Source organism: Stigmatopora nigra, chromosome 4, assembly GCF_051989575.1.
Source record: "Stigmatopora nigra isolate UIUO_SnigA chromosome 4, RoL_Snig_1.1, whole genome shotgun sequence".
Taxonomy (NCBI): domain Eukaryota; kingdom Metazoa; phylum Chordata; class Actinopteri; order Syngnathiformes; family Syngnathidae; genus Stigmatopora; species Stigmatopora nigra.
In genome coordinates, this window is record NC_135511.1 from 8,393,977 (window position 1) to 8,418,550 (window position 24,574).

The following is a 24,574-nucleotide window of genomic DNA, read 5'->3' on the forward strand; positions in this document are numbered from 1 at the left end:
GTATATATTAGGAAATCACAATCTATCAAAAAATCACTATATATATATATATAAATAAATAATTGCCAATCAATTTCACGTTAACAACTTAAAAAAACAAAAATTAAAAAGAGTGACTTGTTCATTTGAGTTTAGTGGCTCATCATTTTTCACGGATGAGACCAGAACATTGCTTCCCAACCCACGTCACTCTCATCCACGAGGGAGGAAGGGAGCTAGAAAAAAAGAAAATCCCCAACTGAGCCAGCCAGCCAGAGCTCCTCTTTGGCTCTCTCACTTTGTATGATGCCTGTTCGCAAGCGCTAACAGAACCGGGATGAGAAACTGGCTCCTTTTTCTTGCCCTTGCGTGCAGATAAAGCAGAGGAGGATGCAGCTCGTCTCGGCTCATGCACGCTTGGCTCCATCTGTTATGCTCCTGCTTTTCTCTCCGTGACCTCATCTTGACTGCCGACCACTTTGGAGAGACAGCCGTCGGATTTTCTAAGAGACAGAATCCCCCCCAAAGGACGCATTGATGCACGCCTCGCAGTGGTGCAACGGTAAGGAAAGAGACGCCAATTTTCTTTTGTATTAGGCGCAATATAGGCTGCACAATAATGGCCGTGTAGCAGTGTGATTGAAGGGGGAAAAAATCCAGTTTGCTTTTATTTTTGTGGCTGTTTGCTGAGAAACAATTCGTCTCTTTGTGCTGATCAACTCGCCTCCTGTTTTGGAGCACAAACATTACCAAGTGCCAGAAGAATAACATTCTGCAGTGGGCGGGTGCCTCGCTATCTGTCTATGATCACTCATGGGTTTATATAACAAACGTGGGATAATTACATAGCAGGATAACACCACTATTTCTGTAAAAATCACACTTATTTCCTGCCATTGGCGACTATCGACATCCATTTGAACTGAGATGCTTTGGCATTTGTCCATCAATGACTTCCAGTGATTCAGCCATGGGGTTCAAACCACTCTCCAAATGTTTTATTACTTTTATTTACTTGTTGACAACAATGTAAAAAAACATAATAACACTTGTTATTGGGCAATATATTTTTCTCACATTTCTGGAGTGGAATCCCAGCTTTTGTCTTCCTGTATGAAGTTTTCATATCCTCCCAGTGCTTCCATTCTGATACATATCCTTTGTAACAGGAAGTTTGTGATTAACATTATTTACTTAGTATAGTTGTTAGTCTCACTTTTATCTGGTTTGAGATTTTAATCTTGGTTCCTGTTTGGGTATTGCACATAATTCCAGTCATAATTTATACATCACCATTTTATTTAACATGGTTAATACCACTACTAGTATAATTCCTCATACATTACACCATTGGTATATACGTTCTTTCAAGAGTAAATCACAGGTGTCAAACTCAAGGCTACATCATTTTGCGTGGCCTTTGAAAAATAAAATCATGTGGCTTGAGAGTCTTGCATAAATATAACTACTAGTTTGAAAATCCTTTAGAAATGTACTACTATAGTAAGTGAATATTTAGGTTTTTTCCCCCAAAATAAATAAATAAATACAAAAAAATACATTATCATTGTAAAAAAATACAATGTAAATTACTAAATGATTCATGGACTATCAAAATAGTTTTTAATTCATTTGAAAACTGATTTGTTGCCCATTAATTGATTAATTGTGGCCCTCCCCAGCTGGCAGACAGAAGAAACCAAAACGACTACGCGGCCTGCAACAAAAAATGAGGTTGACACGCTGCTCTAAATTGTCTGTAAAATTAGACAATGAAAAGAAATCACACTGGCTGTTAAAAATAATATAATTGTCACCATGTATTGGACTCAACCAATTTTTTTCTGTAGATGTAAAAGCAAGCTTGAATGATTCTTCTCCATCTCATACAGACTACTGAATATTTGATCCTCTCTTTGGTGCGCACAGCAGCAGTTTTGTGTGTAAATAGGACAAAACCCTACCAGGAGCGGTGAGAGGAAATACGGAATCACACGGGGGCTTTCCCACTCTAATATGTTTAGCGGGCAAAAAAAGACTTTCTGGATATTTTTTTGGGTTGCGTTTACTACTCTTATCAGTATAGCAGTATATAGGTCAGAATTCCCAAAGGGTTTGAAAGACTCAAACAAAGAAGATCCTTTAAGTATTTGCACTTTCAATTCAACAAAGAAGATCCTTTAAGTATTTGCACTTTCAATTGAGCAGTTCAGTTGTATACCTTTAAATTGACCTTAGGCATGAGGTTGAGTGTGAATGACTGTCCGTCTCCTTGTGCCTTGCGATTGGCTGGCAACCAATCAGCTGGGATAGGCTCCAGCACCCCCGCCTCCCTTGTTAGGATAAACAGTTCAGAAAATCAATGAAATAATTTTATATTATTATATTACTGTTTTCATCCTTAGGTGTTTGCAAAATCAATTTCCTTCTTTGACTAAATACTCCCAGAGCACACAAAGGTAGATAGATGCACAAGGCGCATGCTCTCATGCGTGTGGATTGCGGTGATGAGTTCAGAACGCGCAGAACTCATGACCCAGATTTGCCCAGCGCGTGTGCAGTATCCTCGCAGGTGTCATCTCCTACACCACATTGTCTATTAGCGTTAATTTATTTGCATGTCCTCATGCCGTCGCCAATGGTGATCCCATCTTGGTGCCGGATAATGAAGTTGTTCCTGGTGGTTAAATTAGAAGAATGTTTTTTTACGAAGTGGCGCAACAAGGGCTGTGGGAGTCAAATGTGATGAGACAAATATCTTTATTGAATTGAATTGAATGCTTTGACTTTATTTATTCAAGTATAGTAATGAGATTGAAAGCTTCACCCAAAAAATGCACAAATAACAACAAAGAACAAGCAAACAACAAATAAATAATCAATATATAATGAAGTTTAATGTATTATGGTCTTAAAGGTCTTATTTATAGTGTGTGCATCCCTAAAACATTTAAACCTGGAAGCTTATGATAATGATGGTAAAATAACAGCTGTTGCCAGAACAAAAATATTCACACTAGTTAGTCAACATTTCTAAAAAAAATGGACTGTGAAAATAATCCTTGTCAAAAAGGGACAGTTTAATAGTGACTTTCAAAGAGTGCAAACTAAGTATTTAGAAATTCGTTAAAATACACCACAAAAACGGCCTTGTGTTTGACACCTGTGCTCAACCATAAAATCGGTCATTGGTGCTGTCACAAACAACATGAGACATGGTTCTCTCTACTAATCGTCAGCAACACCCCCTCCACGTCCCCTCCCGTAACCTTGGCGATGATTTCTTTTCTGTGTGAGCACAGGACGCGCAGGAGTTGCGCATCAAAGGAAAATGCGAGGAGAAGGCCGTTTGTAATGAGAACACCATCTGTTTGTGGCAGAGTTGAAATTTTAAAACAATAGGTAGTTGATCGCTCTGAGGGAGGGTGGCGTTGGGCGCAGGATAATCAGAAATAACTTCAAATTTGTTTCTCTTTTACTTCAAGCGCCTCTATTGATACGTCTCAAATGTTAACATACAATAATAAAAAATAGATATATCTTAATGACTGTCCCATTCACTTAGGACTGGCTAAACTAATCCCTTTTCCTCCCATTCAGGTTCCTGTTTTCATCCCTTTAACACAGGGGTGCCCAAACTATTCCACAAAGGGCCACAGTGGGGGCAAGTTTTTGTTCCAACTGATCCTGCATGGACTGTTTAACCCATTGGTGCCCAAACCAGTAATCAAAAGCTGCTGCAGTGGGTGCAAGTTTTCATCCCAAGCAATAAAGAGGATACATTTCCATCAATCCGGTGTTTTAAAAGTGTAATTATTTGATTGCCGTCAGGTACACCTCATTAGTTAAATTGAAACAAAAACCTGCACCCACTGAGGCCCTTTATGGAATAGTTTGGACATCCCTGGTTTAACCAATGAGACTTGACTGCAATCAACTTATTACAATTACAATCAATGACTGAATGGTTATAATGTATCCTCTTCATTGTTTGGAATGAAAACCTGCACCCAGTACGGCCCTTGAGGACCGTTTTGGACACCCATGCCTTAACATTTTCACATTTATTTTACTTCTTTGAGGGTGTTTTTTTTCATTATTATGACTACTTGTAATCCTTAGGGGGATAAATGTCATATGCCTTGTGTTAAATTGATTTTCTGTCCTGGTGTAGGCTGCTTCTGTGGTCTGGCTCTGGATTATTCCAACAAGTCGTGCGCCATGCCACCCATCACCTTCCACGACCTGCCGCTAAACATTTATATGGTCATCTTTGGCACTGGGATTTTCGTCTTTATCCTCAGCCTCATCTTCTGCTGTTACTTCATCAGGTATGGTTTTGTTCTAAAGTGTGGGAGCAATTGAGGGGGGAAAAATTAAATAAAGCAAGAGGAAGTTGGCCCTAGGCACAGAACTGATTGGTGGGGGGCTGGACATCCAACATAGAATCAAAACAATGGCAACTTTTGCTGGTTAACAATATACTAAAAAAAGGGAAATCTAGGCTTAATCATTGAGAATTTTTATCAAAGTTTTTGCAAAAATCACTTTGTTTGTTTAGTAAGCACAATCCTCACATGCCTCCTTTAATTAGGGATTTGAAATAGTAGTTGCAAGATGCCGAATCGAACAGTTGGCTGTCAGACTGGCTCTATCTGTGGATGAATGTGGTACAATCCGGGCTTTCCTGCCACAACTGTCATCATTACATTTATTTTTAACCATCAAGTGGCTTTAATAGGTTGTTTTATCACTTCATAAAAACCTAGCTGTTTGATTTGATCGTTTCAAAGTGAATCATCAGTGGTGAGTCACTTCCTGCATGCACATTAACATGCTGATGGTAGCTCAGGCAATGAAGGCAAGCGAAAGCTTCATTTATAGAGCAACTGATTCATGTGATGAATGCAGCTCTTTGTTTGGGGGCAGCTTTCCTGTTATCCCACCTTCCCAATCCAGCATATTTGGTGGAAGAGCCAGCTGTAAAAAAAAAAAAAGAAGTCTTTATGTATACTCCCATGTTAGGTTCTTACAGAAAAGAAATTCAACATACTATGGATATTACAATCGCATATTTTTCCATCTGAGTCGAATCCGAGTCATCTGATTTTGTAGATACTTTGGAAATGTATATGGTAAAAATAGTGTATATGGTAAAAATAGTGTCTTAAAATGAATGAGTTAATACTTAAGGTTTTAAAAATGTAGTTATTTTGTTTTATCCTGCAAATGATAGGACCGATCATGATTTCTCAAAACAAATGTGAACAAAGAGTTACAGCTCAAAAAAAATGTTGGAAAAATATTTCATATAATCAATATTTCATTGGAAATGAACTCCAGTTTTTTTTTCCTCCACCAATGATTGACCTAATGACAAAGTACAAATACAAAAACCCAAAAGGGCCCTTTTTCATTTCAATTCTTTAGCACAATAGCTGTAGAAATCTCCATCATGCCACTCGTTGCTCTTTGTAACCCACTTCTCCATCTCCCCTCGGCATGGGAACATCCAAAGGCTGCATCCTTACATTGTCCCGTATGGAGGTTTGCTCACAGGAATCAGCGCAAACAATAAGGCTGCTGACAAAACAACCAATAATTGTTATTTCCCTTCTTGAAATGGTTACTCGGAGAAATGGCATTTTGACTTTGTGCTTTTGTATCAACGTGTTTGTTGTACCACAGGGTCTGACAATCCCAGACACTAGCGTGTGGCTATGTTTAGTGGTCTAAAAATAACTCTTTAAACAGACACAGTGTGCACATTAATAAACATCTCTCCATTGTTGCTTTTGTGGGCGGCGCGTGGGGGGGACAACCACTCATTTAGTCATGTTGATTTGTGAATAGCTTGACTGTTGTTGCTATCTAAGATAAGAATCAAACATTGATACAGACAGTATAATGTAGGGAATAAAGTGTACCCTGTGATATCAATCACCAGTCCTCATAACGGTGAATTATCATTGGCTTAATTCACTTTGATCGCTTCTTTTTGATCTTTGTTAAGCCTCATAAGAGTAACAAGTAACAAGCTCAACCACGTTGCTGTTGTTTTAAGTAAAAATGTCTAAAACTAACCCTCTTTTCTCCTCAGCAAACTCCGACACCAGGCCCAGAGTGAGCGCTTTGGATACCGAGAGGTACACAAGCATTGTCTCTTTGTCTATTCTACAATTTGTCTCATTGAAACGTGTAATTTTTATGTGTGTGTGTGTGATGCTACAGGTGGTTTTAAAAGGTGATCCAAAGAGGTTGAACGTGCACGGGGTAAGAAAGAACTGCAATATCAAAGTTTGTCATTCAACACGAAAACGGTCGTTGAGGGTGCTGTCTTTCATTTACACAGCAGACTTGTGCCGTGTGTTTGGAGGATTTCAAAGTGAAAGATGAGCTGGGATTGTTGCCATGCCAACATGCTTTCCACCGAAAGTAAGTATACAAGGAAAGGTTAACACTTTGTTCATAAATGTGTACGCATAGTACCGAAATATTCATATATTGTACTGTCATTGTTAGTTCAAAACGTTTTTTTTTTAAGATTTTGGCAACTTCCCTTATGTTTGCTAAGAATAGTTCCTCATCCACTTCCATTGTGTTTACTCTTGATGGAAGTTTCCACGCTTCAGAGTAAAGATGACATCATTTTGAGCTTTTTTTGGTATGATGCAAGAAATATTTGTAGTATCTGCAGCCTCTAAGGCGAATTTAAAAAAGCCTTTAGGCTTTCCGTCTCCTCATGCCCTGTGCCCAAAGTCAGCTGGGATAGGCTCCAGCACCTCCTTGAATGAATGAATGAATGATGATTTTAAATCCAGTGTGTCGCCATTTTTTCTTCTTCTACTGTGGTAAAAAGGTGTCTTGTGAAGTGGCTGGAAGTACGCTGCGTTTGCCCCATGTGTAACAAACCCATCACCGGCCCCCCCGAGCAGCACCACAACATTGGCACCCTGCTGGACGAACTGGTGTAGGCTGACGGAACGAGATGGGATGTAACGAGGTTTGACGCCACCAAGGCACTTTGGGTTAGCTGACACCCAGAAAAGGACTCTAAGCAAGAGATGCTGTTTCCTGGCAACCGCCCCTGAGACGGCACCACAACAGAGCCCTCTCGAGTGGAAATTATGCGCAGCCACCCACACATCTCTCCACCACTTTTATTTTTATATCCTTTGCTCGCACACCTTCACACATTCCCTGCAGGGAGGATAAGAACTTTTTTTTCCTGTTTTGTTGACCTAAGTGAGGCTACCAAGACTTTTATATGGCCGCCATTAGACGGTTGCACAAGTGTATTATGTTAACATGCTGTGAGGAAAACGACCTTTGAAGAGAACAAGACAAAAATGGATGCTATATTCGATCAAATATGGACAGAGAGAATTTTTTTTAATGGTCTAACTTGACGTTTTGTATTATATGCGCACAAACTCCGAACTGATTTGAATTAATTTAATTTTCCCTAATCAGGAAATTATCAAACAGGTTAATGAATTAATCTTCATTGTTAGATCGACCAAATCTGGAAAGCTTTTTATAACAGCATTAGAAATGGGAATATAATTGGAAACCTTTAACCAAACTACAATGTATTATTAAAGTTGGATTCTATTAAAGAATTTTATAAATATGACATTTTAAAAAGCTCCTTTTACATCTTGCTGCTGTATTTTTCAGTATTCTTTGTGTGTTTGATTTGATTTGGCGTCCCTGGGTAAGGGCTCCAACAAGGTACCTGAATTTCACGTTTAATTGAATATCATCCCCCAAGCTATAATACTTACTTCTCAAAATGAAATCAAATATGCATGATGGTAACACCCAGGTTAGGGGAGGGGTGTATTTATTCTTGTGGTTATAGATTTTACCAAGAGATGTTTTTACTATGTTGGTTCCAATACTAAACACCACAGGGAACAAAATGTGCTGAACATGGCTTATTAGTCCACTAAAATACCACAATAATAAACCTGTCAATTGAGCGTTATAAAACCACTTGAATCCAGGGCTGTGTTTTATCAGTGTGCAAGTGTACAAAATGAAGTGTCCTTTTAGGTTGAAGATGAATGCATCCCTACATGAAAGCTCCTTACAGATCCAGCACTCAGATTACAACCAGTGTTTCTGTATTTTACATTCCACTGTTTTTCGCCAAGCAAAACACTGCCAAACTGAGCACAAAAGTCACAAAACACACAAATGTATTTAAAAAAAAAACAAAATGTGTGTCACAGTACAGCACATGAGCAAAATAAAACGTCTGCTTTTTGAGAAAAACAAAACCTTGATGTAAATAACATGGAAGTATCAATAAAGGCACTTGTCTGTTTAAGTTTCTTGTTTTTTTTTACAGTGTGCATTCTATTCAGAAAACAAAGACTCTTAGAATACTGATAGAGGTGAACTGTTAGTATTATATTGTGGAAAAAAAATTCATAATGGAATTATTCACAAAATCTAAATTTCAATAGATTTCTCCCATACATTTTAGCAGTTTTTATGTTCTAATGACTAACAATTATTGGTATTGACATTGGCATCATTTCAACCAACTCATTATACTGCAAGGTAGGAGTAAATGTACTATATATTCATATGATTTATATCATGCTAAGCATGATAAGTAGGTACAAAATTCATTTTAGAGGTTTCACTGTGTCATCAAACATTCTAAAAGTGAGCTTCAAGCAGAGGGAGGTGCTGCTGGGGGGAAAAGGTGGCAACTACAGGGGTAAAGAAGCACGCCGGTCGGAGCTCACTCTGCTCCAACTGGGTCACTCAAAACCTCTTTCTGCTTTCTCACTCATCTTAATTTTTCATTCTCCCCTTCCTCTTACACACATACGACCACAGATGATTTTGGATTAGTAGAAATCAAATGCAGATTTTTTTAGAGATCACTGGGTGAGTACAAGTGTTTTTAAAACATACTACTTTCAAAATTGTAAGAGCATGAATGTGTGCCATAAAAGATCTCTAATTTGGCACCATAGTTAACTGCAGGTAGCTATTTTTGATAAACTACAACTTTAATTATTATTTTTTGTTGAAATCCTTTAAATTTTAAACGGGCATTTGTGGCTACAAGTCAGCATTGTATGAACCTGCATGTGTACACTTTTCTCACTCTTAGACACACACCCCCGCACACTCCCACACACTGGGAGTTGTCATACATGGGTGGATGTGGAAACAGAGGCCACTCTTTCATGGAATCAGCCTCTACCTGAGCTATAAAGACTCAAGTGTGCTGCGAATAAACTGATGATGGGAACATACACAAACATGCACACACACACACACACACACACACACACACACACACACACACACACACACACACACACACACACGCATGCATAGACAAATATGTTTCTGTCACTAAAGCCTCGTAAAATTGGAGTTAGCGTTGTTAGTCTGTAGTCATATTGTCTCTCACGCATCTTGCCTCCTTATTTATGATGCAATGTTGCATTAAACAGTTGAAGAAATGAATTCTGGCAAAATTTGTAAGATCAGACAAAACACATTGCATTTGTAAGACAAGAAAAAGGCTAAAGGCCTGTCAATATGCCACTCAAAGGTTTGTTCTTGTTTAAACTAACGATTAAGCTCTACTCCTTAAACCATGGTAGCTATATTTTCACGTTATTATTAACTAATTAGGTGCTATTTGCGACTCTAGAATGAGAGGTTCAGGCAAACTCGTGACCTTTAAAAGAATACATAAATAATACAGATAATGGCTTACATTATTTTTTTCAATTGTGTTCCCTTGTGCTTTTCGGTTTAGGATCTTGAATCAACTTGCCTGAATGATGCTGAAAATGTAAAGATGTTGCACTATGAGAAGAACGAAATCCAGATTTCATCCTAAAAGTCACTTCCGAAATTGGAAGATGGCTGGCTGTTGTTGCACATATCATTCTACACTTGTGCAGTTGTCTTTATAAGTGAAGGATGATGGCCATGTTGAAAAGATGGCTGTTGACATTGTTGGTCCGAGTGACCCCGGTGGCCATTGTCCTCATCTGCTCTGCGGCCCTGCTCTATCTGCTGGCATGTAGACCCTCATCCAGAGACCCCCTGCAGGACACCTTGTGGTCGTCCGGCACCACCAGCAAGGAGGGCTACATGGCCCTACTCCAAGAGAGGGAGGATTCCCACAAACATTACATTGATAGCCTGGGAAAGCAGATAGCACAGCTCAAGGAAGCTCTCCAGGAGAGGACGCTCCAGCTCCAAGAGTCACTGGACAAAGCCAAAACCAAAGGGATTCTGCCGCTGGGCCTGGAGAGCCTGCACAAAACTCCCACATCCTCCAACCTCAAGGTAGGGAATAATATCTTTCATTTTGAAAGGGCACTTAGGCTAACTGTGTTCATTTATTTTGCTGTTGGTGGTTTTTAAGTAGCCGAAGAAAAGCTGAAGAGTGTTTTCATGCACGAATACTCTTTTTAAAGCCTTACAGGGACTAATTTTACTCATTGGCTGCCACTAGTCGTACAATTTATTTTGACTGGGAGGGGCAAATACACATTCCCTCCAAGTCAAAAATGGATTGGATATCTAGTGGCATGAATGTTAAAAAAATGTCTATTGCCATCAATAGAGTGCTCTAAAAAACAAAACAAAAAAACTTCAGCAGATTTAGGTGTTATTTGGGGCTGTAACCAGTGTGTAGTAATTTCTTATTCATTTGAACTGTATTACAGTTTAGTTTTTAATATTGTATTAAATCCATTTATAATCAAATTACAACAGTTAACATTAATAATAAATAATCATTGCAAAAAAATTCCAGAAAGGGATAATTATAAATGCATGCTTGCTTTCTTATAGGAGTTCTTCCGCTCACAGCTGAACCACGCAGAGGTTAACGCAGGCGTGTCTCTTCCTAATGAATACCTTGTGATTCCATTTGACACTTTTACACTAAAAAGGTAAGTGGAAACTATTTTTTTCCCTTTCATCCACTTGGGGGTGTTTCTGGGCAAAGTTATTACAACAACATACATAAAAAAACTGTCAAATAATATTATAAAATATACCACAAAGGAAAAAAACAATGAGAATAAGGTAACACTTAACAGTTTTCTGGGTTTGGTTTCATTCTCAAAAGTTAATAAGAAAAATTAATTGGAATCAATCAGCAGCAGGTGGTCGACCCGGAGATTTAGTGGTTAGAGTGTCGGCTTCACAGCTCTGAGGTTCTGGGTTCAAATCCAGGTTGGTCCATTTGTGTAGAGTTTGGGTGTCCTCTCTGGGCCTGTGTGGGTTTCCTCTGGGTATTCCGGTTTGCTACCACATTCCAAAAACATGCATGGTGGGCTAATTTTTGTCCCCTCAGAGTGTATCATCTGGAGACGGGCCTGACCAAGCAACCCGAGGAGAGGCTGATGAGAAAGGACCACCGGAACGAGCTGACGGCCAGTGTGGAGACAGCCCTGCATGTTCTAAATGGACCGCAGCAACATGTGGACACCAGCAAAAGGAAACGCACTTTTTCCCCATCAGATTTCATTGAGGGTCAGTCTTCATGCAATGTTTATGACGCTTAAATCGGAATTATATAAGAAAAATAGATAACACGTCATCGGTTTCGGTCAGGGCTGACTCGCACCGAGCGGGAGAGGGGTACTGTGTACGACTTGACCTTTAAAGGTGACGGACAGCGCGAGTACGTTAAGACGGTGCTCTTTAGGCCTTTCGGCCCTTTGCTAAAGGTGAAGAGTGAACGGTTGGACATGCACAGTATGCTCATCAACATCATCATTCCGCTGTCCGAGAGAGTTGATACCTTCCGTCAGTTTATCCGCAACTTCAGGTGACACCCGAAAAATAAAATAGGCCCGTCGCAATCTGAATGTTAAATCTTGATTGGTTGTGATGTTTTGGGGCTTTCAGAGAAGTATGCATCCAGAAGGAAGACAGGGTCCACCTGACCGTGGTTTATTTTGGGCGTGAGCAGATTTACCAAGTGAAAGCAGCTCTGGCTCAGACAACCAGGTAAGAACCATTGAAGAGGATATGGAGGAGCAACTATAATTGGGATAGTAATGTTTATTAAATTTCTACTTCTGTACAAGGGAGACCCGCTTCAGGAACTTTACCCTGATCCAGCTCAATGAGGAGTTCTCTCGTGGCCGAGGTTTGGAAGTTGGCGCCAAAGCCTGGCGGCAAAACCAGAACGTCCTGATGTTTTTTTGCGACGTCGACATCATCTTCACAGCAGATTTCTTGACTTCATGTCGCCTCAATGCAGAGGCTGGTGAGTCTTCCTTGTTGGTACTGTTATCATTTTTGCGCTGAATTTGTTATTGCTTATTGCAATGAGTTCTAGTTGGATGTTAAATAGGTGAGCAACATTTTGCTTTAAAGATAGAAAACATGTTGGAAAAAACAAGCTGTAATCAGTAACATATAAAGATATTTTTAAATAAAAGGAATTGCTTTGTTTTTGAACAGGCAAAAAGGTGTACTACCCAATCCTCTTCAGCCAGTACAACCCATCTATCATCTACAGTAATTACACTCATCTACCACCAATTCAGGAACAACTGGTGAGTTTAAGGACACAGATGATAAGTGATTTGTTTTTTCAATTTTATATTAATTTTTTGACAAATGTTTTTTTAATCAGAGTATAAAACGTGAAACTGGTTTCTGGAGAGATTTTGGCTTTGGGATGACATGCCAGTACAGGTCGGATTTCCTCAACATAGGTAATGAATAATATAAATAACTATAAAAACGATGCTTCATTACTTTGTTCAAGTATTTGTGGTGCTTGGTGGTTTTACTGTAAACTGTTTTTGACCTATGCAGGCGGCTTTGATCACAATATTAAAGGCTGGGGGATGGAGGATGTGCACCTGTACAGGAAGTATCTGCACAGCAAGCTGATGGTGGTGCGCGCTCCATCTCGCGGCCTTTTCCACATGTGGCACGAGAAGAAATGCAGTGATGATCTGCCTCCAGATAAGTATCAGATGTGCACGCAGACAAAGGCCCTGACTGAGGCCTCACACAGCCAGCTGGGAGACCTGCTCTTTAAAGCAGACATCCAAGCGCACCTTGACAGAAACAGAAAAAGTTCATGAAGGGTTATGACCACAAAGTCTTAACTGGAGATTGAATGGGTAGTATGAAAGATACATTGGGCTTTATAACAATTCCAATTGTCTTGATTCAATGTCTGACTATGTCAAGTTACCCCATGCATCAAGACTTGTACTTATTTAATGTGAACCTCTGAGTAAACTATCTTCAGAAATGTTGATAAAGTGGGAATAAATCTCATGTAAATTCAGGATGTCCCCTGCCTCTGGTCCAAAGTGAGCTGGAATAGGCTCCAGCACCTCCTGCGACCCTAATGAGGATAGAGAAGTTCAGAAAATGAATAAATGTTTTCTCCATCTTTGTAATGTGCAGGTGCCTTGCATTTACTTCTCCATGTTGTCAACCATTAGTTGAACAAGGGCAATCGTTAAATGACTAATAATTCATTCTGGTATACAAAACTGGTTAAGTATTACACTTTCACTCAAACTAAATTTAGGGCGGCCCTCACATCCCATTTGACCAGTTGTGTAGAGAGGTCCCGCACCGGCTTAATGGTCCCGGGAGTAATAAACAAGCTCAACCACCCCCCTCTCATGACCACTCGCCTCAAGGAGCTCGTTGATACTCATTGGACCCGTGCCCTTTTCACATTTGTTCCGGCACTATGTGACAGCTAAAGGTGACCTGCGGACTGAGTCACATAGTTGTCTCCACTTCACTTTGACAAATAAACAGTGAATCCCATTATCCTTTCCCTTGAGTGAATATATTGTCCAATTGATCATCTCAAATCATGTTGTCCTCTCCCTGCTATGTAGGAACAAGTCTTCTTTTTGGCTCTTTCCATGGAGAGCAGAAAACTGTTACTGTTGTTATGAAATTCCTCGGATGTCCTGTTTTGTGATCACTCGTCTGTTCCAAGACACGCTATGACACATATTTTGTAATGTGACACTTTGACCATTGGAACAAAACAAATTGTGTGGTCTGAGTCAGGCATTAGAGTGGTCAGTATATCCAGGGTAATTGAATGCAGGACAGAGCTGTGGATTTTGTCATGGACTGGATCTCATTGGCAAGTATACATTGACAATTTTCAACCGTATCTTGTATATACAGGATGGATCTTTCTTTTTTAAAATTTGACAGCCAATCTTCCTTGTCACTCACTACCGCAGTGCCATTGAGCATTCGATGTCCTGTCTAGCTGCCCCTCTCATGTTAAAAGCTGCGCTGATGTGTCATGAATAGTGTGTGCTTGCTATGTTCCTAAATAGAATTAAGGCATTTTCTGCACTGCTTAAAAATACATTTATTAATTAAATAAGCCATACATTTTTTATAGCTTATCCTCATTAGGCTCAGGGTTAACCGGCGTCTATACGATCATATTTTTGACTGTTCCGAGCTATCTCAATAGAAACTATTGTACACTTTGCATTCAGAGCCCAAATCAATATACACTATGTGGTGTGAAACTCACCTATGCGTGTTCGATATTCTCTCAAAATTTGTTGACCAACTAAAACACATACAAAGACTGCAATTGGATTCATTTTATTTCCCAAGTTCACCAGCCAGATTCACAGGCTTTTCCTCGGCCAGTGGCTTTGACAGGGGAAATAAATACGAGCCTTAACTTTTTCGGACGCCCACATACGGTTGCTGAGATCATTCACATCACTCTGTCCACCAAACCACCCAATGGGAGAGCCCGTGTTTCTGTCCCCCATCCATTCTGTGTATTCAAGATAACATTTTCGACTTTGCACGGTCATGGCACCTGGTCTATATCACTTGGCAGGTGTTACTTTCACAGGGAGATTCATATATCGCATACAGGAAACCACAGCAAGAAACATTGAAATATTAAAAATATAGATTTTGAAATTCATGACATATCTGGACATATCATTGGATGTTTTGGCCATTACCACCAGACATCTATGTTCTGTGAGATGACTTAGTAACAGCAATTCCTATGCCATATTTTATCGCCCTATGTATTTGGCAACAGTTAACTAGATTGTTACCATACTCACTATGCCAGTCCATTGAAATGTAACTAAGAAAACAAAGGCCGACAGGAACCATTCAGACCAAGCTTCTTCTATAGTTGTAAAAAATCATAATTCATTTGTAAATAACAAATGTAGAATTCCAGCCCAAATTACACCAGAGCAATCTTTTTTATTTTTCACATTGATAACAAATGTTATTGGGGAAGGTGCATCATTAAATTCCTTTCTTGTACAATTTCTCAATCTTGCATGCTAGTAAAAATAAAATTTGTTATAAACCTCAGTGTTTACACTTCTTCTTAAATGAAGGGTATCGACATTATTGCTTGAAAAGCTATTCTATACATGTAAATCAACTCAACTCCACAAGGTGTTAACAGTTTAGATAATTTATGGACATTCACTTGTATTTCCCAGTGTTTCTTGGAGCTTGAATCAACTAGAAGAAATTTGCTGGAAACGTAACTCTCTTAAAAGTTGTTGCATTATGAAAAGAACAAATCCAAGTTTCACCCTAAAAGTCCCTCCAAGACTTTGAATATTGCCGATTTCTTAGACAGCGATTGCATATTCACTTGAATGAAGGACAGACAGCCATGTGGAAAAGATGGCTGCTGGTGCGGATTGCTCAATTGGTCTCGGGCTTCTGCTGCTGCGCGGCCCTACTCTACCTGCTGGCTTGTGGACCCTCATTCAGAGACCCCCGGCAGGCCCTCCGGTGGTCATCGGACACTGCCAGGAAAGAAGGCTATGTGGCGCTGCTCCAGAAAAAAGAGGACTTGCACAAACATTACATTAACACCCTAGAAAAGAAGATAGCACAACTGAAGGAGGCTCTTCAGCAGATGACTATTCAATTTAAGGAGTCACAGGAAAAGGCCAAGACCAATAGGATTCCGTCTCTAGGCCTGGAGCGACTGAACAACCCCCCCACACCATCTGAACTCAAGGTAGGGACACTAAAATTTCATTGTACAATTGGCATTGTGCCTTTAAGCATCATTAGTATACTGTAGTGCTTTGCATGAACTGACTAATGCAGGGCCTCAAAGGACATCATTTTTTGGTCGATCCGGTAGAAATGTCAGATTACAAAATATGGTGTATCTTGAAACAAGATTGGGGCTTGTCAGATAATCACGTACTGCCTGTAAAAAGCTGTCAATCAGTCGGACCAATGTTGGCTTTTGTATCATAATAGTTAAGGTTTTATGCTCAAAACAAGACTTGTTTCTGGAGAGGACAATATATCATCCACCCTTCGTGGTGACTAATTGCTATTTAATTCCAGTCAGTTAAAGTTTATTCTTACTTATACTATACACCATCCAAAAGGATATTTTCCTCTGGAATATATCTCAAACATACGATGTGGCGGTGCATCAACATTTTGAACCATTACTTACACTCAAAATTGTATTATACTCAAATGAAAAAATAATTGTATGCTTTCTTCCAGGAGTTCTTTTACTCACAGCTGAAACATACAGAGATTAACTCTGGCATTTCTCTACCTAACGAATACGTTGTAATCCCATTTGAGTCATTTACATTAAAAAGGTAAGCAGAACCACTGACTGGTAAAGTCTTTAATTTGTCCTCATGGTGAGTTTGTCCCCTCAGAGTATACCATCTGCAGGCAGGAGCCATGCAACCCGAGGTGAAGCCCATAAGGAAAGACCACCGAAATGAGCTGACGGCCGGTGTGGAGACAGCCCTTCATGTTCTCAATGGACCTCAGCAACATGTGGACACAAGCAGAATGACACACACTTTTTCCCCATCAGATTTCATTGAGGGTGACTTAATTCAGTATTGATCTTTCTTTTTAGACATTCATAATTTACAGGTTATTCAACAATAGTGACAAGCCTGCATTCAATTTGGTCAGGGTTGACCCGCAACCAGCGCAACAGGGGCACCGTGTACGAGTTGATTTTCAAAGGTGACAGACCGCACAACTATGTCATGACGACTCTCTTCAAGCCTTTTGGCCCCTTGGTTAACGTGAATAGTGAAAGGGTGGACGTGCGCAGCATACTGGTCAACATCATCGTTCCACTTGCTAAGAGACTTGACACCTTCCGTCAGTTTATCCAAAACTTCAGGTAGCTTCTGCAAAAAAAAAAAAAAAAAACGGGCACAACATAGATCTCAGTGTTATGTCTTGTTTTTGTGTATACGCTCGTGATGTCCACTTTAGAGAAGTTTGCATCAAGGAGGACGACAGGATCCATCTGACAGTGGTTTACTTTGGGCATGACCAGTTTGACCAGGTGAAAGCTACACTAGCTCAGATAACCAGGTACCTGCAATTAACGGAAAGCTTTTATATGGTCTGGAATTGTACATGAATCTTTTTCTCCTTCTGCACAAGGGAGACCAACTTCAGGAACATCACACTGATCCAGCTCAATGAGGAATTCTCAAGTGGCCGTGGTTTGGAAGTGGGTGCAAAGGCCTGGAGGCAAAGCCAAGATGTACTGATGTTCTTCTGTGACGTCGACATCATCTTCACGTCCGATTTTCTGACTTCCTGTCGACTCAATGCAAAGCGTGGTGGGTCCTTATACATATATATATATATATATGCCATAACTATCAATTTTTGTCATAGAGACACATTTAGTCAAAAAATGCTTGTGTGCCAGCTGCATTGGGCAACATTAGATTTTTATTATAAAAAAGTGAACTATGAAAAGTTTCTTTGTCTTTTTATCATGTTTGAATAAAGATGTCATTTCTTGGGGTTGGGGGCAGGTAAAAAAGTTTACTACCCAATCCTCTTCAGCCAGTACAACCCATCTATCATCTACAGAAATTATACTCATGTACCATCAATTCAGCAACAACTGGTGGGTTAAAGGCTAAGATCAGGTCTATGTTTGTCTCTATTTTCTTTATTGTTTTGTGTATTGTTTGTCTCAGATTATAGGAAAAGACAGTGGTTTTTGGAGAGTGTTTGGCTATGGGATGACATGCCAGTACAAGTCGGATTTCTTCAATGTAGGTAAGGATTCATCGACACTAGGAAGAGATGCTCCTTGACAAACGATTTACTCCATACCAGCTGATAGACACAAGTTTCTGGGTTGCATTTTGATGAAAATTAACCTACATTTCTTCATGGCCTAGCAGTAAATGGTCCTGTTTCAACGTCATTAGTGGTTCTAACAGAAAATGGATCAAACCGAGTTCCCATGAGAGTGTAAATTTAGGAAAAAAATTGGAAAACTTAATTTAAATTTTTGAAAATTGATAATGACAGACGTCATTATCTGACTGGTATTATTAATTCAATGCCATTTTCTCCCCATTTTCATAATAGATGTTTTTAAGTACTACCGGATTGAACCCTACTAGTTACTTTACTGTACACTATACTTATCCTTTTCAGGTGGCTTTGGTCAAAATATTAAAGGCTGGGGGATGGAAGATGTGCTCCTGTACAGGAAACATGTGCAAAGCAAGCTGATGGTGGTGCGTGCTACGTCGCGCAGCCTTTTCCACATGTGGCACGAGAAGAAGTGCAGTGGTCATCTGCCTCTGGATAGATACCAGATGTGTATGGGGTCGAAGGCCATGACTGAGGCCTCGCAAGGCCAGCTGGGGGAGCTACTCTTTCAAGCGGATATTCAGGCACATTTGGAAAGGCATAGAAAAGGCTCACGAGCTATGGCAAGGAAAGCCTAAATTGATGTTAAATGCAATAATAATGTGATAAAATAATACAGAATATTTTTCCACAAGCCCCAGTGGGTCAATTTAGGCTTGAAATGGGATATACATATGCAAGTGAGGCAGTTTTTACTCTAGCTTTCGTCATCTTGGTGGAAATAGTACGTGCATTTCTGTGGGCAAGTGTTTGCATAACAGAAGGCTGGAATGTTTGCTCAAGCAAACCAAAGCAAAACAAGTGTTTGAATGCATAATAACAGCCTAGCTCAGTCTATTGAGTACGGATATCCAGGGTAAATAAATGCGGAAGTATGGTCTGGCTGATGCTGTCAAATGTGTATTATAGAAACTGCATCTCGTTGGCAAATATTCAATTAATAATTTTAAATAATACATTATATCCAGGTTGGATTTTTAAAATTTGAATTGAAATGAAGGCTTTTATTGTCGTTATACAACTATAATGAGATCTAAAGCTTCAGCTAGAACCTTTTAAATGAAGAATTGTGGAAGTGCGTGGAATCCACTTTAGTTGAAATCTAATCAAACAATGCAGCGTTGGCACTTTTTCTAATAACACGAGTATAGCTGGGTCAGAATGATTGACAGGCGAGAAGGGCGGAACCACGCGGTGGCCATCGTCCGAGGGTTCTCCTCGCACCTGATTGGCTCCGCTTACTTCCCTTTACCGTGCATTGCGCTGCTTTCAGTGCCAGTCGAAAAACAGACAACTTGCTGAATTCGTTTCTTCATCTCTTTGTTACACGTGCTAATTTGAATGGGGCTCGGAATTTGATTTTTTGACTACTGAATTTCTGTCACCAGTTATTCATAACGAAGACCTTTTTCTTTGTGACTTTCAAAATCACGCGTAAGGAAAAGACGCTCTTAATCGCTGTATTTTCTCCTGACTGAACTCGAAAGCACCATTAATCACAGCGTTAACCGGGCGCTTGGTTTGTGCGGTGGTTCACCGGGAATTTCTCCTCAAACGTGGAATGATGCTCCGGAAAAACCTCGATATACGTGAGACTGTCCACTTGTGGACAAGTTAGCTGGATCTATTTTTTTAAACCCTCATCTTATTTCCACTCCTTGGATTTGGTTGGGTAACGGCACATAAAGTGTGTTTTTCAGTGTTAACGGAAGGATAACATAATCGGATATTATTTTTCCCATCATTTTCCTCAAGTCATTTTTCCACAAAATAAAAGACACTATGTTTGAAGTTTCTGGAATCCCATACATCCTTTTGGACATTACGTGCCTCATTCTCGGTATGTATTCCCCGATCTATTCATTTCTTTCTCTGGTTCCACATTAAAAAGTTTGAAATTATCCAAAAAACAATTTCCCCCTAATGCTTTATTCAACAAGTGCTTTTTATGAAGGATATTGACATTAAAGATGTTTAAATACACACTGGGATCCTTGATGTGGGGAATATCAGTTAGGGAGATGGAAAAAAATTCCAGCCCATGTGTGCGTATGTGTGAGGTTTCCATGTGGAAGTCTTATTTTTAGTTCACTACTGTATTTGTTTGTAATCCCAAGAAAGCCACAGCAGGGATAGAATGGATGCACTGACTCTGCATTATGCATCTGCATCCACTAGTTAGTTTTTTAGTTCCATGTGACTCATCAGTGTTATTACTCTCATTGGAATGTGATGCTGCTGACTGCTATCCACTCATGTCATCAACTTTTCCAGTCACATTTTGCTCAACCCTAACCACATTACTCCCATTTGCTGAGTAATCAACTTGTTTCTACACGGCAAAAGAGACCTGTCTGGAAATCGAGTATATGAAAGGCGATCCTTCAGAAATCAAGTGTAATTTAATGAAGTGATTGGTATATAATAGCTTTTTTTGTCTCCCGAGTCACGCTGTCAGGATAGTGTTTATTGTTTTTCCGCCTGCTAGGAAACAATGGTGTTGTTATATCGTGTTTTGTAAAGGCTGACGGAGAGCCACAACATTAGGAGTGTTTCAGTCAATTTCTGTAAGGAATAAAAGCAACATTGCCCGATTCATTGATTCATCTGTGTATAACTTAGGGGTGGGCAATTATTCTACATGGAGTCGCAGTGGGTCCTGGTCATTTTTTCAAACTGATGTGGTACAAACAGTTTAATCAATAAGGTTTCTGCTTAAAAAAAAACAACAAAAACAGACTGCAGTCAACTGGTGATACCTGTAATACTGGTTGCAATATACTTCATATTATTCTTACGAGTCTAAAAATATGGGCTTAGGTTCTGTATCGGTAAAACAAAGATTTCATTGGTTCGGATGGATATCTCTACTAAAAACCTGCACTAATTGACCAACCCTGGTCTAAACATGGCCATGTGATGACTGAACCATTCACGCAAAAAACAAGTAAAATATCATATAAGGGCAGAAGGGAAAGCATTTTTTTGTACTTAGGACAAGTTGTCAAGCTTTTTTTTACCAGGTGGCAGCAATGTTTCTGCAATAACAAAAACAAAAAAAGACATACTGTGGCTTATTAATATGTATTGGTCACCTCTTGGTGGGCAGCCAATCAGAGGACAGAAGTGACCAGGAAGAGACTATCTGCTCAAATACTGTGTTGGAATGTAAAGTGTGCAACTTTTCTATGTAAAAATGATTCATGGACAAAGTTTGTGTCTCCTCCATCTATCCAACAGTGGGACTTCCATTCGTCATCCTCACTCCTCAGCACAGCCCGTTCAAGCGAGGATTCTTCTGCGATGATGAGTCCATCCGCTACCCCCTCAAAGAGGACACCGTTTCCTACCAGCTCCTGGGGGGCGTCATGATCCCCTTCACGCTCATCGTTGTAAGCAAAGAGAAGTTGACAATATGGTGAAGTTATCTATTTGGTGCCTTCAGTTCTTCCTTTCTCTTCTTAGATTATCTGTGGCGAGTGCCTTTCCATTTACATGAGCCACACCAAGAGCAAGATGCTCAGCCATAAATATGCACTATGCGTCTACAAGGCCGTGGGCTGCTACTTGTTTGGGGCGGCGGCCAATCAGTCGCTGACGGACATCGCCAAGTATTCCATCGGGCGTCTGAGGCCGCACTTCCTGGCCGTTTGCAAGCCGCAGTGGGATCGCATCAACTGCAAAGATGGAACATTTGTGGAAAATGTCACCTGTTCTGGCGATCAGTTCCTCGTGGATGAAGCAAGGTATAAATGTCACTTTTCTGTTTTGCTCTTATGACCATTCCGTTGATTTTTGTCCTATAAAATGCAAATATAAGGCAAATAACCATTTAAAATTTATAAAAAAAAAAAAAAATTATATATATATATATATATATATATATATATATATATATATATATATATATATATATATTTTTTTCTTTTTTATTTTTATTTGATGAACTGTTCAATATGACACACCCCAACAATTTTGACATGTGAATATCATGATGCAATATTTACAATATTTAGTTTTAAAACAAAGTCTATTTTGCAAGTGTCATTTAAAATACTTTTTTTAAGGTACAAGTTTCTCTTTCTAAAATGATCTTTTTTTTAATTGATAAAAAAATACTCCATGCGCTGTTGAGTTTGTTTTTAAATATCAAGCAAGAAATCCTAATACTTTAATAATAATATAATAATCGGACATAGGCTTTGTCATCATCATAGACTCGACAAAAGCCTAATTGTCATCATACCCAGCTGCATATGCAAGATTGTTGGTTTTCATAAAAATCTTAAGCATTTTATTAAGGAACTTCTTCTTTTGTTTTGCAGGCTGTCATTTTTCTCAGGCCATTCTTCATTCTCCATGTACTGCATGCTATTTCTAGTTGTGAGTACACCGTTTTTCTTCTCAGCTTCCACTTGAAAGGAAACAGAATAACTTTGTTTTTTAATATAATGTCAACACTGTTCAATAGCTGTTCAATAGATTTTAATTGGGATGTAAATGTTGTGGCTTCCTGTGTGCCAGACCAGTTTGTTTTGCATGTGACTTTTTGTTCCCTTTGTCTGGTCTATATTTCCTTTCTTCTGTAGTATACTTAAACCTATGATACAATCTAGTGAGAATAACTGCAGAAACCCATTTCTCCCTGTTTTTTTTAAACAATAATACAATGCAAATAGGGAACAAGAGCAATATTGCCATGCTAACATTTACTAAACTAGAATTTGTGACAATACACTACAATGCTTATTTTCATTCTATCATTTCTTAAAAGTACACTTTACTTAACAATGCTGCATATAATTGAAATAAAATTCCCTGAAATATTGTTCCTCATGTTACCAGCTATACATCCAAGCCAGGCTTAAGGCCAAGTGGGCCAGGCTCCTGCGCCCCACTTTTCAATTCTTCCTGTTCGCCACGGCCATCTACGTTGGTCTGACCCGCGTGTCCGATTATAAGCATCACTGGAACGACGTGCTCGCCGGCCTCCTTAACGGTGGCGCCGTGGCCTTCTTTACTGTGAGTAGTGTGTGAACACTTTTTGCTTGCACGAGCATTGTTTTTGGAATGACACAAGTTCTCCTGCCTGCAGGTGTTTTCCGTGTCCAACTTCTTCCAGCAGCCCATCAACATGGGTGTGTCTCAGGAGGAAGGAGGCCAGCATACCAGTTTACAGCGAAGCCCACCTAACTCCAACCACTATGGCAGCACTGACTGAACCCTCTTATCACAGAATCCCCTGACTGCAGGAGAGGTTGTGAAGGAGGGGCAGTATCTGCACTTTACTGAGATACCAAAAACTTTTGGAGACTGATTGTTGTGAGTATGCTGCATAGGAGTACGTTTATACAACCGCGCCCAAACTATGGTATGCGTCACAAACGGATGAAATTCCATTTGCTGTTATAATAATGTGCTCACTGCAAGCAGGCTTGTAAGGGAGAGCCTGGTACCAGTCAAAGCCGTCATTGCCATGTGGTTGATATAATATGATAATAATATTTTTGTGACATGCTTTCATCAAAATGCACCAAAGAAACAGAATTATAGGAACTTTGATAGACTTTTTTGGGGGGAATTTGCCCATTTTTAGAGGATAGCTGGTTATATTTTATGTAAACAGCCAGCTCTCATATCTCTAATGTGCAAATAAAAAAGTGCCGCTCATCAGAAGCTTGATAGCTAATGACTGCTTGCAAAATTTCATGTCCACTCTAATCTACTAAACTAATGTATTTTACAGATATTTTCTATCATGGTTCATTGCTTTTGTTTGTAGGTACACTGCTGTGAAATAAGGATATGTTGCCATGTATTTTACTTCATTTTGTATTCAAACCTGCATTTGAAAAATGTTCCAAATAAGGGGTGACTAACATTAAGTTTTATCTTATTTTATGGATGAATTAAATTTTGATCATCGTTACTGTAATGAAATGTGAGCATATTTTGCTTAATTTATTTGATATTGTTGTTTTTAAGCAAACCAGGAATGTCTCACATGGCTTTTATTGCCATAGGTTCCTCTTCCATTATGTGAATTATGTTGAAAATTTGAATAAAACTCAAAACAATTTTCCTAATTTTTCATGAAAAGGGATATTTTGTTTTATCATTTCGATTCTCGTAAGTTATCATGTTGTATATGAACTTACTTTTAATATTAGTAAATATTTTTGATAGCTTAATCAAGGGAATTTGTGATTGAAAACAGACTGTTATAAGAAAGAGTGACGCGAGTTATGCTGGCGGTTTACACGATGAAAATTATCTTTGAAATGCAAACGTAAACCAGAGGAACCCGAATAGCAATGTTGGTTTCAGTGTGATTAAAAAAAGCCGTAAGTGTAATTTTTGGGATTTATACAACAGAGCGTGTGAGGAAGAC

At 39.3% G+C, this 24,574-nt stretch overlaps 4 protein-coding genes and 1 long non-coding RNA gene across 7 annotated transcripts; 4 read left to right on the top strand and 1 right to left on the bottom strand.

The window, feature by feature from the left end:
* Positions 1 to 200: 200 nt before the first annotated feature.
* Positions 201 to 8,314, top strand: rnf122 (ring finger protein 122). Of its 2 annotated transcripts, none has more exons than XM_077715801.1 (6): positions 201 to 541; positions 4,154 to 4,310; positions 6,080 to 6,125; positions 6,211 to 6,252; positions 6,335 to 6,414; positions 6,839 to 8,314. In XM_077715801.1, exons 1-6 carry the CDS (start codon positions 517 to 519, stop codon positions 6,951 to 6,953), a joined length of 465 nt encoding a protein of 154 aa, XP_077571927.1. In that variant the 5' UTR covers positions 201 to 516; the 3' UTR covers positions 6,954 to 8,314. The 2 variants fall into 2 exon arrangements, with proteins under 2 accessions (XP_077571927.1, XP_077571926.1); XM_077715800.1 differs by having other exon boundaries at positions 208 to 541; positions 6,332 to 6,414.
* Positions 8,315 to 8,751: 437 nt separating this feature from the next.
* Positions 8,752 to 13,831, top strand: LOC144195994 (chondroitin sulfate N-acetylgalactosaminyltransferase 1-like). Of its 2 annotated transcripts, none has more exons than XM_077715954.1 (10): positions 8,752 to 8,886; positions 9,776 to 10,314; positions 10,825 to 10,925; positions 11,333 to 11,511; positions 11,593 to 11,809; positions 11,890 to 11,991; positions 12,072 to 12,253; positions 12,451 to 12,545; positions 12,626 to 12,707; positions 12,811 to 13,831. In XM_077715954.1, the coding sequence occupies exons 2-10, from the start codon at positions 9,943 to 9,945 to the stop codon at positions 13,083 to 13,085; spliced, it is 1,605 nt and encodes a 534-aa protein (XP_077572080.1). In that variant the 5' UTR covers positions 8,752 to 8,886; positions 9,776 to 9,942; the 3' UTR covers positions 13,086 to 13,831. The 2 variants fall into 2 exon arrangements, with proteins under 2 accessions (XP_077572080.1, XP_077572081.1); XM_077715955.1 differs by lacking the exon at positions 8,752 to 8,886 and adding an exon at positions 9,467 to 9,565.
* On the bottom strand, positions 10,889 to 14,660 carry LOC144195995 (uncharacterized). The gene is made up of 3 exons (XR_013326193.1): positions 14,531 to 14,660; positions 13,235 to 13,354; positions 10,889 to 13,058 (listed from the first exon to the last, which is right to left on the bottom strand). It is a non-coding gene; the product is annotated as an uncharacterized LOC144195995 (long non-coding RNA).
* An 830-nt stretch (positions 14,661 to 15,490) lies between these two features.
* On the top strand, positions 15,491 to 19,157 carry LOC144195775 (chondroitin sulfate N-acetylgalactosaminyltransferase 1-like). Its single transcript, XM_077715609.1, has 9 exons — positions 15,491 to 16,018; positions 16,528 to 16,628; positions 16,692 to 16,867; positions 16,960 to 17,176; positions 17,272 to 17,373; positions 17,446 to 17,627; positions 17,829 to 17,923; positions 17,997 to 18,078; positions 18,466 to 19,157. Exons 1-9 carry the CDS (start codon positions 15,665 to 15,667, stop codon positions 18,759 to 18,761), a joined length of 1,605 nt encoding a protein of 534 aa, XP_077571735.1. The 5' UTR covers positions 15,491 to 15,664; the 3' UTR covers positions 18,762 to 19,157.
* Positions 19,158 to 19,354: 197 nt separating this feature from the next.
* LOC144195776 (phospholipid phosphatase 1-like) lies at positions 19,355 to 24,269 on the top strand. The gene is made up of 6 exons (XM_077715610.1): positions 19,355 to 20,023; positions 21,424 to 21,575; positions 21,649 to 21,929; positions 22,509 to 22,566; positions 23,029 to 23,205; positions 23,279 to 24,269. Exons 1-6 carry the CDS (start codon positions 19,966 to 19,968, stop codon positions 23,402 to 23,404), a joined length of 852 nt encoding a protein of 283 aa, XP_077571736.1. The 5' UTR covers positions 19,355 to 19,965; the 3' UTR covers positions 23,405 to 24,269.
* The last annotated feature ends 305 nt before the right edge of the window (positions 24,270 to 24,574 follow it).

What these genes read in the sequence shown, in the direction of transcription:
- rnf122 (XM_077715800.1), top strand. Translation starts at nt 517, where the DNA reads ATGCACGCCTCGCAGTGGTGCAACG. An exon ending in AGCGCTTTGGATACCGAGAG is followed by an intron (nt 6,126 to 6,210) that starts GTACACAAGCAT and finishes GTGATGCTACAG; the next exon opens with GTGGTTTTAAAAGGTGATCC. An exon ending in AGAGGTTGAACGTGCACGGG is followed by an intron (nt 6,253 to 6,331) that starts GTAAGAAAGAAC and finishes TCATTTACACAG; the next exon opens with CAGACTTGTGCCGTGTGTTT.
- LOC144195994 (XM_077715954.1), top strand. Translation starts at nt 9,943, where the DNA reads ATGATGGCCATGTTGAAAAGATGGCTGTTGACATTGTTGGTCCGAGTG. An exon ending in GCTCTGGCTCAGACAACCAG is followed by an intron (nt 11,992 to 12,071) that starts GTAAGAACCATT and finishes CTTCTGTACAAG; the next exon opens with GGAGACCCGCTTCAGGAACT. An exon ending in CACCAATTCAGGAACAACTG is followed by an intron (nt 12,546 to 12,625) that starts GTGAGTTTAAGG and finishes TTTTTTAATCAG; the next exon opens with AGTATAAAACGTGAAACTGG.
- LOC144195775 (XM_077715609.1), top strand. Translation starts at nt 15,665, where the DNA reads ATGTGGAAAAGATGGCTGCTGGTGCGGATTGCTCAATTGGTCTCGGGC. An exon ending in CCACACCATCTGAACTCAAG is followed by an intron (nt 16,019 to 16,527) that starts GTAGGGACACTA and finishes GCTTTCTTCCAG; the next exon opens with GAGTTCTTTTACTCACAGCT. An exon ending in CAGTTTATCCAAAACTTCAG is followed by an intron (nt 17,177 to 17,271) that starts GTAGCTTCTGCA and finishes TGTCCACTTTAG; the next exon opens with AGAAGTTTGCATCAAGGAGG.
- LOC144195776 (XM_077715610.1), top strand. Translation starts at nt 19,966, where the DNA reads ATGTTTGAAGTTTCTGGAATCCCATACATCCTTTTGGACATTACGTGC. An exon ending in TCCCCTTCACGCTCATCGTT is followed by an intron (nt 21,576 to 21,648) that starts GTAAGCAAAGAG and finishes TTCTCTTCTTAG; the next exon opens with ATTATCTGTGGCGAGTGCCT. An exon ending in GCGCCGTGGCCTTCTTTACT is followed by an intron (nt 23,206 to 23,278) that starts GTGAGTAGTGTG and finishes TCCTGCCTGCAG; the next exon opens with GTGTTTTCCGTGTCCAACTT.